At 39.4% G+C, this 12,316-nt stretch overlaps 1 protein-coding gene across 1 annotated transcript; it reads left to right on the top strand.

Moving 5' to 3' along the window:
- The first annotated feature begins 10,655 nt into the window (after nucleotides 1-10,655).
- LOC147419006 (uncharacterized) lies at nucleotides 10,656-11,646 on the top strand. The gene is made up of 2 exons (XM_086506266.1): nucleotides 10,656-10,755; nucleotides 11,507-11,646. Exons 1-2 carry the CDS (start codon nucleotides 10,659-10,661, stop codon nucleotides 11,644-11,646), a joined length of 237 nt encoding a protein of 78 aa, XP_086362392.1. The 5' UTR covers nucleotides 10,656-10,658.
- The last annotated feature ends 670 nt before the right edge of the window (nucleotides 11,647-12,316 follow it).

The raw sequence follows: 12,316 nt of genomic DNA, 5'->3' as shown, positions 1-12,316 counted from the left end.
GTTCAGAGGAATTTAGGGATTCATTACTTTCTTGATCTTTGGATTCCTCCTCTCGTATGGGAGGGAGTCTTCTTTTGGGGGTCTCATCAAGAGGCCTCCTAAGCTCTCTCTCCTCTTGGAGAGGAAAGGAAATCCCATAAGCACGAAGTTGTTGAATAACTTTGGCTTGCAAAGAGGGGTTGCCCATAGCTTGTTGCAACTTCGTAACAAGATAATTAACAAACATGGGGGCATCATCATTGACACCTTCATGTGCAAAATCAAAGTTATCATTGTTCATTCTACTCTCTTGGTTATTGTCAGCCATGTTAATTAAACTTAGGTGTTTACTTAGTGTATGCTTTGGAAATTCAAAACCTTAGTTGCTACTCCTCTTAGCCTTTGAACTTAAGTATCTACACCCACGGCTCGAATTGGTTAATTATAGAGAGTAATGGAGTGAGTCTAACATAGCGAAGTTGTCGAGGGATAGCTCCTTTTGAACTTCTTATGGATCAATAATGGTAAAGCCGTAGGAAATTCTAAAAAGACTTCATTATTAAGACCAAATCTCCTAAGGTGTGCACCATATCCCACATAGTTGGCTTAACAAAATGGATAATAGATCCTAGTCCCACTTACCCTAATATAATTAACAATATCAACCATTAACAGGCTACTTAAGAACCTCTCTTCTTAAGCAAGAAAAGAGAAACCAAATGCTCTGATACCAATGTAATGGAAATGGCCTATGAACTTTAAGAGTAGCGAAATTATGAAATTAGGTGAAGCACTTTTGTGAGATTCCTTTTGAGCATAGCGGGTGAACTTAATTGATGGTAGCAACATAAATATGGTACTTAGTTATCTTGGCATGAAAAATACTTTTGCTCGAGAGAGAGTTTAGAGAACATGACAATAGTTGAGGACCGGATTCATACGGAGCCGGTCCCCCCTCCAATAGTCATGTGTATTATATTTTCTCCCATCAAGAGAGACTTGGTACAATACAATATTTGTGTTCCTTGTGACCTAGGTGATGCAATGAAGATGGAAAGCTTCATGCATCACAAACATAACATAAAATTTATAGAAAGCATTAACTATCCCAAGCCTCAGTCCCAAGGCCTCAAACACCTTCAAAGGTGGAGAGAGCTAGCGGGGAATGAGGATAGGGAAGAGGAAGAAGAAACATTCCATAGGAGAAAGAAATAGTTCCTCACTTATTCTCTCTCTTCTTGCTAGCATACATAATAACATAGTAATGAAGATGGAGAAGATGGAAAGCTTAAGCATTGAAGCATGGCTCTTGGCTGGATTTGCATTCCATAGCCAAGAGTGTTGGTGCAGGTTCTCACTTCTCACAAGCATGGAGAAGGAGGTGAAGCTCCTCTACTTTCACCAAGTGAGAATGATCCAAAAAATGAGTGTGTGTGTGTGGTGCCCCCAGCACCCCCCTTGCTTTCTTGGAGCAAGTTATAGCTTTTACACATGTTTCAAGCTCATTGGACCCCTCTCCCCCCTAACCAATCACATGCAGCATGTATGCAAGTACATGGGTAGTCTTTGGACAAGTGTCCTCCTTACCCCTTAGAGAGAGAGAGGTTGAAAATATCTAGATGGAACTAAAAGCTCATTGGACCCCTCTTTAGCCCAACCAATAGCATTCAAGCACACCATGTGGTTAAGCTTAGGGAGAGTCTAACATGTATCCCATGTGCCGTTTGAGAAAAGGGTGCCCTTTGGGTGAGTGGAAGGTTAAGTCAAAGATTCCCCTAACTTTGGGACTTTCATGCATAGGAAACTTCTCAAGCACCTTCCTCATTATGTTTGTACTGTCTCTTTTTGACTCAAGCACCTTACCCCCCAAGCATGGGAAGCTTATCAAGCACCTTCCTCATTAAGTTTGTAGGGTCTCTTTTTGACTCAAGCACCTTACCCCCCAAGCATGGGAAGCTTCTCAAGCACCTTAGTCATCAAGCACGCACCTTAGTCATCAAGCACGACAAGCACCTCAAGCACCTTCGTCATCAAGCACACACCTTAATCATCAAGAACGACAAGCACCTCAAGCTTAGGTCGGGTTCCCGCCTCAAGCTCAGCCCTAGCTTGCCTAAGGTCAAAGGAATTTTAACACAACCATTGGAGGTCTTTAATGAAGCTAACCCTAAGGGTCTTTTAAGCTCCATTAGATGCAGATTTCTCTTTGATAGACTACCTCCTTTTGGACCCCTATTGAGATGTAACCATCTCTTCTCTTGGTCCCCTGTTGAGGTAAGTCTAGAAGCACTTATTGCACGTTGTTGTTTGATAGAACATATCCTTTTGGACCCTATTGAGATGCAACCATCTCTCCTTTTGGTCCTGTGTGAGATAGGTCTAGAAGCACATGTCTCTATTCTAACTCTTGTTCCCATTTATTCTCCCACATTGAATGATCAGTTTAATATGAAAAAATCATTTGGTATAGTTAGATATTATATTTTATGACACTAGATATGATTGAGACCTATTTTCTTTTTAGAAGAAATACAAATATGCATTTTTAGGCCTATTCCATTAGCTTGGTCAAACCTTCATTAGCATTTTAAGCATTTCACTAAGCGTCCAATTTAAAGGGCCCATGTGAGGTCCCCAAGCCCGGGAAGATTAAGGGGACTTGATAGATGGCCTTACTTTATTCTCCTTTTCTGTTGACGACACCCTACTCTGTTTCCACAAAGTAGAGATACGAGCAACAGAAGAGAGGAAGTCCTCTATCCATCGTTTACGTGGTTATAAGTGTCATACGCCACAAGCCAGGTCGATAAATCTAAGATTCCAATGAAATCTGTTTCCTAACATAAAGATGAAATTCCATTGACATATTTACAATCCATAAATAACGCCTTTTTCCCCACGTTTAAGAGGCACGACTGCCATCCATAAAACATAAATATGATGTGAGACTTAGTATAAACTAAATAGTAATCTTGTGTCACGTAGATTTGGGCCATCTCGACTCTTGGCACCACGAGTCTCTAATTTCACCTGTCTTAATAAGAGGGAGTGAAGAGTTTCTTGACTAATCGAGACCACCCATCCTTGACTGGCAACCTGAACCCGCCCCCACTTTCCACCCCACACTCACAATTTTTAACTTGTTTTTTAATTACTACCACATTGTTTCACATACACAAACAATATTCTTTTCTTCATTCCAGGCACAGGTTCTTTCATACAACTCTTCAAACAATACCAAAACAATTCAAACAAAGCCTAACGAAGACAACCCTATAATTCAACAAAAATAACTTTTTCAATTTCTCATGAGTTGTCGCTACCCACAGATTTTCTCCGTCTAATCAACAGAGCCTTTGCAAAGGATTTATTCGATAACCACGAATTGTGCAGCCTTCCCATCTCGCTAACCGCGAGGCCTCTTGCTAATCGCTAGGTATCCCGCTACCTGCGAGTCATCCCACTAACTGAGAGGCATCTTGCTAACCGCCAAGCATCCCGCTACCCGCGGGGCATCCCGCTAACCGCGAGGAACAGGAGATAGCTGATAACCTCGGCTTAATCTCCCCTAGCCGCGGAATCATCTCGCTACCACGAGGAACAAAAGATATTCTTTGAACAATTATTCTGTTTAAATGATTCTTCAAACATGATCAACCAATTCTTCATATCGATCAGAATCCACTTATCAAACAATAACAATTTGTTAAGCAATGACAATTTAACAAAAAATGATAATTTATCAAACAATTCTTTCACTAATCTATGAAAACATATGCTTATTTCTTGTGATAGAATCACGTTTCTCAGATAGTTTAAGGGGTTCCCTATGCTTAGCTTCCCAAGTCATCATGAATAGCAATGCAGAATTATAAATTTGTCTTACCGGATTAACGACATGTTCAATTACCTCCCGTGTTTGAGGTTGGACGGCTTTGACTTCTTCCGCGACCAATACATCCGCTTCAACAATGTTTGGAGTAGATGATATCTTCTTTTGCACCTTCCTTTGAGGTGGAGCGACATGAGTGTCCTTCGAGCTTTGAGTCACTCACTTCGGGGCCATTGTATCGATGTAGAGAAGAGGGAAAGAGAGAAGAGAACTCCAGAATCCCAAGGGCAACATGACGATGGTAGAGAAAGACTTGGAGATGGAGATGGCTTGAAGGTAAGAGCTTGAGGGAGAGAGGTTGAGGAAGAGAAGGTAACTCCAATGTCAAAGCAAGAGAGCTTCTGTTTCTGAGAGTGTGTGTCTGTCTCTCCAAAGTGAGGGGAGAGGAGTCTTTATATAGGCTCTCAAGGCCAGCTAAGAATAGAGGGATAAGTTCGCGTACGTTCGCGGCTCCCCCTTTTTTTTTGGGACATGGATTCCGATGCACGATTTCGGTTCTCCAATTTTAGAAGAAGCTTGAGCTCCAAGACAAGAACTCTAAACTTAACTCCCTCCTCTTTCTTTCCTAAAAATACTCCTTTCCTAAGATTTCTCTCTCTTTCCTAAAATTGCTCCTTCTTTTCCAAGAGTCAACTCTTATCTCTAGATACAGTCTTAAGGCTTAAGTTCCCATCAACCCTATTGTTTTCAAGTGAATAAGGGTCATAATTAATAGTTCTAAGGTTCGATTTTGAATCCTATCATTCCGCTTGAACGCATTATGACTTAACAAAATGTGAACTTTAAATATTTGCAAAGTAAAAAAAACAATTTTATTGAAAAATTTTGGGTACATTACAATCTCCCCAACTTAGGGATTCGAGATGTCCTCATCTCGAGGAAAAGTGAGGATAGTCGTACTCTAATTACTAGCAACCATCATTATGTCAAAAAGGGTGATGTCTTTAGTCGTCTGTTCCATTAATCAGTCGTGGACACGTGTTCCGATAATGTCCTAACCCTCCACATTCAAAGCATTGAACATTGAAGTGTCGAGAATCTTGTGTATTAGTGGAATAAGATCTCTGTGGCTGACTATCTTTGAAGCTCTGATTTCATTCAATTCTTTTTGTAATCCCTTGTTCCTTCATCAAAGGTTTAGCTCGTAGTAAAGCATCTTGTACTGTGGTAGGCTTTAGGGCTTCCAATCGCGAGCTAATTGGTTCTCTTAAACCTTGGCAAAAGTGAGCTACCTGCTGCTCTATGGTCATTGATGGTGCATAACGTCTAAGCCTTACAAACTTTGAGTGGTACTCTTCCAAGGATAAATTGTATTCTTTCAAGCTGAAGAACTCATTCATCTTTATAGCTTCATGGGCAAGAGGTAAGTATCTTTCCTTCACCGCTTGTTTGATTTCCCATCAACTCTGGGAGTTCTCCAACACTCCCATGTCACGACAATGTTGTTTCCAGCATAACTTCGCTTCCCCTGAGAGATGAAACATCTCTAACATCGCTTGATTTGTAGGTGTGGTCCTTGCAACAAAGAAGTAATCATCCATAGCTTCAATCCATACTTCTGCATCTTTCTCAATATCATCACTCTCTCCTTTAAAATAAGGTGGTTGCCTTTGTTTGAGCAACAACTTCTTCTCCTGAATCTTTGTATAGATAACATCATTCTGAGGGTTTTCCAACGTAGAAGTGATTTGAGGATTCTCTTGAGTGTACATCAATGTTTATAATAACTCAAATCAATAGGGTACTTTCCAACTTAGACTTATCCAGTCCACTAAAAGCTCAATCGTATGACTTAATCAATCCTGACTTACCCAGTCTATTAAAACTTAACCATAATTCAGTCCATCAAAACTCAATCAAGTCATGACTTATCCAGTCTGTCAAAACTCAATCATATGACTTAACCAATCATGATTATTTCAATCACATGACTTAACCAGTCATGGGTAATCTCATCACTTGACTTAACCAATCAAACATTTTCTTTGTAGAAAAACAACTCAATATTCTAATCATAAAGTCATCAAAATGGCATATAGGGGTTCACAAAAGATCTCTCCATGAGAAAATATAATAGAGGTTTCAACCATAACTATGGTACACGTCAATCGACATAGCGTAATATCTCTACGAGTCACATAATGGGTATAGTAACCATACACATGAGGAAGCTTGAAGTAGTCAATTTAATCTCTTTAATCTAAGCTCTGATACCAATTGTGAGGTCCCCAACCCCGAGAAGACTGGGGCGACTTGATAGATGGCCTTCTTTTATTCTCCTTTCCGTTGACGACACCCTACTCCATTTCCACAAAGTAGAGATACGAGCAACAGAAGAGAGGAAGTCCTCTATCCATCGTTTACGTGGTTATAAGGGTCGTATGCCACAAGCCAGGTCGATAAATCTAAGATTCCAATGAAAGTTGTTTCCTAACATAAAGATGAAATCCCATTAACATATTTATGATCCATAAACAACGCCTTTTTTCCCACGTTTAAGAGGCACGGCCACCACCCATAAACCATAAATATGATATGAGACTTAATGTGAACTAAATAGTAATCTTGTGTCATGTAGATTTGGACCATCTCGACTCTTGGCACAATGAGTCTCTAATTTAACTTCTCTTAATAAGAGGGAGTGGAGAGTTTCTCGACTAATCAAGACCACCTATCCTTGACAGGCAACCTGAGCCAGCCCCCACTTTCCATCCCACACTTACACTTTTTACCACACTGTTTCACATACACAAACAATATTCTTTTCTTCATTCCAAGCACAGGTTCTTTCATACAGCTCTTCAAACAATACCAAAACAATTCAAACAAACCCTAACAAAGACAACCCTATAATTCAACAAAAATAACTTTTCCAATTTCTCATGAGTTGTCGCTACCCGCGGACTTTCTCTGTCTAAGCAATAGAGCCTTTGCAAAGGATTTATTTGCTAACCGTGAATTGTGCAACCTTCCCATCTCGCTAACCGTGAGGCATCTTGCTAACCGTCAGGCATCCGCTACCCGCGAGGCATCCCGCTCACCGCGAGGCATCTTGGTAACCGCCAGGAATTCCGCTACCCGCGAGGCATCCTGCTAACCGCGAATAACAAAAGAGAGCCGATAACTCAGCTTAATCTCTGCTAGCCGCGGAATCATCTCGCTATCTGTGAGGAACAAAAGATATTCTTTCAACAATTCTTCTCTTTAAATGATTCTTCAAATATAATCAACCAATTCTTCATATCAATCAAAACCCACTTATCAAACAATAATAATTTCTTAAGCAATAACAATTCAACAAATAGTGACAATTTATCAAATAGTCCTTTCACTAATCTATGAAAACATACGCTTGTCTCTTGTGATAGAATCACGTTTCTCGTACACTTTAAGGGGTTCTATATGCTTAGCTTCCCAAGTCATCATGAATAGCACTGCAAAATTATAAATTTGTCTCACCAGATTAGCGACATGTTCGATTACCTCCCGTGTTTGAGGTTGGATGGCTTCGACTTCTTCTGTGACCAATACATCCGCTTCAGCAATGTTTGGAGTAGATGATATATTCTTTTGCACCTTCCTTAGAGGTGGAGCGCCATGAGAGTCCTTCGAGCTTTGAGTCACTCACTTTGGGGCCATCGTATCGATGTAGAGAAGAGGGAAAGAGAGAAGAGAACTCCAGAATCCCAAGGGCAACACGACGATGGTAGAGAATGACTTGGAGATGGAGATGGCTTGAAGGTAAGAGCTCGAGGGAGAGAGGTTGAGGGAGAGAAGGTAACTCCAATGTCAAAGCAAGAGAGCTTCCGTTTCTCAGAGTGTGTCTCTGTCTCTCCAAAGTGAGGGGAGAGGGGTCTTTATATAGGCTCTCAAGGCCAGCTAAGAATAGAGGGATAAGTTCGCGTAGGTTCGCGGCTCCCCTTTTTTTTACGGACACGAATTTCGATGCACAATTTTGGTTCTCCAATTTTAGAAGAAGCTTGATCTTCAAGACAAGAACTCTAAACTTAACTCCCTCCTCTTTCTTTCCTGAAAATACTCCTTCTTTCCTAAAATTTCTCTCTCTTTCCTAAAATTGCTCCTTCTTTCCCAAGAGTCAACTCTTATCTCTAGATACAGTTTTGAGGCTTAAGTTTCGCATCAACCTTATTGTTTCAAGTGAGTAAGGGTCATAATTAATAGTTCTAATGTGTGATTTTCAATCCGATTGTTCCGATTGAACGCATTATGACTTAGCAAAATGTGAACCTTAAATATTTGCAACATAAATAAAATACTTTTATTGAAAAATGTTGGGTACATTACAGCCCAAGAAGACCCTAAACAAGTCCTAATGGCTTGACCTATGCTTATAATCTAGAGGGAAATGGGAAAAGTGAAAGAGTACATCCTCTTATTGCCAAAGCGTTGGCTAAGGCATGTAAAGGTAGAATGCATGAATGGCCAAGGTTGCTACCATATGCTTTATGTGCTGACCGTACAACTTATAGACTGGTTACATGCCTATTGATTGATATATGGTCAGAAGCCATTCGTGCCAAGTGAGAATGTAGTTTCTACTTGGAATATGCTACCTTGGGAAGATGGTGTAAGTAGGAAAAATCTACTTGCATTGCACATAAGGCAACTGAAAATAAGACGGGAAGACATAGAAATTTTCAAAAGCTTGATTGAAGGATGCAAGAGTAAAGAATAAAGATATGTTTGATAAAAGACACAGGCTTCTACCAAAGCCTATTGAAGAGGGTACTTGGGTCCTAAGTATGATAGTAGCCTTGACAACCAGCACACCACACAAAGAAAGTTTGCAAGAAGGTGGTTTGGGCCGTATATTGTCAAACACATGAATGGAAATGCTACATATACCTTGAGGGAGCTTGATGGAGCAGAGCTCAAAGTTCCCATAGCAAGTAAAAGAATCAAGATGGTCAAGAGAGACATGATTCACAAAACAATGATGATGAAGAACCTAATGACATTGCCATGGATGAGGATGAAGAAGTAGAGGATGATCTTCCATATTTTTCAGAAGATGAAAATGACATCCAAATATTTGTGGATCTTAATGAAAATTAAACCTACAGAAGTAAAATATTGGCACATGTCGGAGGATGTGCAGGTTCAAAGGGGGTGGATGTCGTGCCGTGACACATACATAGTGTGAAATAAAAATATTCACCTAACTTTTGACACCTTTTGATGCATGGAAATAACAGAAATCATATACATATTGTGATATATGCTACAACGGCTACTATGATCACTATCATGTAGATGCCTATCCGGAAATTCATGGCTTTGGATGTGGCACCTTTGCGTGTTTTCCACTTGATAAGATTCCTAGTGATGTATATATTTCAAGCATTTCATGGTGGCACACTCATCTCGCTTATAAATATTGATAAGAGTAAAAACTGTCGAAAATAGCAGCTAACAAGCGTTGTCGCAAAATTGCATGGAAAGTGACCCAAAATGAAATATTGATGGAAATTGATGAATATTTATGTTTTTTATGCTTATGCAAGTGATCCCACAAATTTAGGGATTTTTTGACTCCGTTTGGGATTTTTCAAGTAAAAAATGGGGTAAAAAATGACCTAGTTTTGGTCCAAAGTAGAAAAATGGCCCAAAAATTGACATATCAGATAAAAATGCCATGGAGAAGAGAGAGAAGACTGCTTTTTAGTGGAAAAACATGCAATTTTTCTCTAAAGTGCAATAGCTTCCATGGATGCCCAATCTATGTGTGTTGCAGTCCTGCCTCATCGCAATCTGTGTGAGGGAGTGAATTAGGGTTTCCTCTTATCAAAATGGTGTGTGGGCTTCAATTTAAAAGATCTTAAATCTCTGGAAAAAAAAATGATCAACGCCGTGAAGATGGAAGCTCGTTTATTCCTTTCAATTAAGGTTTCGTGGTGGCTGAAAATTTAGTGTTCTTAGTCGATCTTTTTAAGTGAAATTGAATATGAATTGGTGAACCTTTCATCATGAACTCGCCTACGAAAACAAGAAAATCCCAAGCACAATGGGGGTGAGGACTTGTGACTGTCTCACGAACGCGAACGCTCCTAAATTTTCAGTCATCTTTAGAAAGAGAGTTGGTGAGTTTTCCATAAATGCTTTTTCTTAAAGTGTTTGTGATTCTCGTCACGAACTCTCACAGCCAGGGTTTTGCACCTTCCCAGCTAGACCGCACACATCTCGACAACGCTGCTAGAGATTACTCATGCATATGCTAGGGGCCAATCCCTTGCACGACATGTGCATGGAACCAAATATTATTGGATTTCTTCATCGCAAGCCTGAAGTAGATGGGATTTTGCAATGTTTGTCAGTTAAAATGCACTAAACCTTGTTTTTTCAAACAAAGATAGATAAAGAATGTCTCTCTCTCTCTCTCTCTCTCTCTCTCTCTCTCTCTCTCTCTCTCTCTCCCCTCTAGAAAGAAAGAAAGAAATCTCACCCACATCCTTTGACAAGATATAATAAAGGCATGTTTTTAATGATAGATTAAATACTATTTTATAATACAGATGCATGTTTTGAATAATATATATATATATATATATATATAAATAGTATATAATAATTACTATTTAAATACATGTTTTGAATGATAGATTAAATACTATTTAATAATATATTTTATTTTTTGTACGATATATGCACATCATTTAGCTTTATAAACTTTTGAATTTTTTCTTGTTAATCAGCAATGGACATTCTCAACAAGAAGAAATTGCAAGTGATCTTGTGTGGATTTCCAAAGACGGGCACAGTATCATTGATGGAAGCTTTACAAATACTTGGGTTTCCATGCTTTCATGGAGCTCACCTTACAAACCCCTCAACTGCGAGTCTCTTTATCAAAGCATTTACAACAAGTAAGAGAATTGATATGTGTAAATTTAAAAATGTTGAGATTGTACTTATTTTGGAAGCACGCCCAACAAAGAACCATTTTATCAGCCTTAAATTTTTTTATTTAAGATCAATCTATTGAGAAAACAAAGATTTAGACCAGAACCTAACGTATTTAATGGGATTTATAATCAAAATGACCAAAATTTTGACCTTGAAAAGTATGGCCCAAAGAAACTTTACCTGGGCTAGTTGGAAAATCACAAGAAGATTTGGAAATTTTCTTGTGTAGAAAAGGGAGCCTTTTTCAGTGTTTTTCATATAATGCATAACATTATGAGCTTCTGCTCGGGAGGCACCACATACCTAGTTAGGTAGGATTGGGGGCAGGGGACCGCCGGCCCCCCACCGGGGGTCGACGGTCCCCTGCCCCCAATTGTACCTAGCTAGGTATGTCGTGCCTCCCTCACACAAGCTCATGATGTTGATTTAAGTCAGGATGTGGGAATTATTGTGAGAATCTGTCCAAAACTTCTTGTGAATGTACTATACAAACAAGGGTATGTGAGCACTTTTGTAAGGCTTAGGAAGTCTGGTGAAGTTTGTACCTGGTCTAGGATTGACAACACATAATTGAATTGTTCTCTTAAAGAATATTCATTGTTAATTTAATTACTTGCAAGGCTTTGCTAAATACCGTTCTTTATATTCTTATTGGTTGCGCTTTGGTGGAACTAGAATCTCATTCTCTGTATCTTTTCTCTCTTTCTGCAGGGAACCCTGAATATTGGGAGAAGCTTCTAGATGGCTATGCTTCCATAGCCGATTTCCCTGGAACTTGTGCATATAAGCAATTAATGGACATCTTTCCTAATGCCAAGATTATTTTGAATACTCGTGATCCTAACAAATGATATGATAGTTTCTTTGAAACTATAGTACCTCTCACACATGAGCCTAAGCATGCTATATACAAATTCCTCACACCATGGGCTGTAAAATGCATGAAAATAGCACTTCACAATCCTCTATTCAATGGTAAGCCTCAGGACAGAGAGGTTTGCATTAAGGCATACCTTCAACATACTTGTGAAGTCAAACAATATGTGACTCCTCATAATCTTCTCATTTATGACATTGAGAAGGAGGAGGGGTGTCTAAGCTGTGTGAGTTCCTTCAAGTTCCCATCCCTGAAGTAGTCTTCCCCAGAGTTAACGAACGAAAGGCTTTTCACTCCTACATTGCTTCTGTGGCAAGGATGTACACAATTGCAACATCCATGTATGTTGCACTAGCATCATGCATACTAGTTTATCTTTTTTGCTGACAAGCTTGACATCTCTCAAGATAACCCTTGGGGACTAAATTAATCTAAACTTATTGTATTATGGCTCCAAGGATTGGAAAAGATTATTCATAAACTTTATAGCTCATTTCTCCACTTTAGAACTTAGATGTGTAGTGCTTCATATTGTGGAAATGACATGGGAATGCCATGTCATGGATGTTGTACCACCGCTCAAATGACATGGGAATGCCATGTCATGGATGTTGTACCACCGCTCAAATGGCGATGGAGACCTT

This window comes from Adiantum capillus-veneris, chromosome 29 (assembly GCF_014529385.1).
Source record: "Adiantum capillus-veneris isolate H3 chromosome 29, ASM1452938v2, whole genome shotgun sequence".
NCBI classification, from domain to species: domain Eukaryota; kingdom Viridiplantae; phylum Streptophyta; class Polypodiopsida; order Polypodiales; family Pteridaceae; genus Adiantum; species Adiantum capillus-veneris.
Note: the sequence above shows the minus strand (reverse complement) of the source record. Positions and strands in the feature narration are given on the sequence as shown.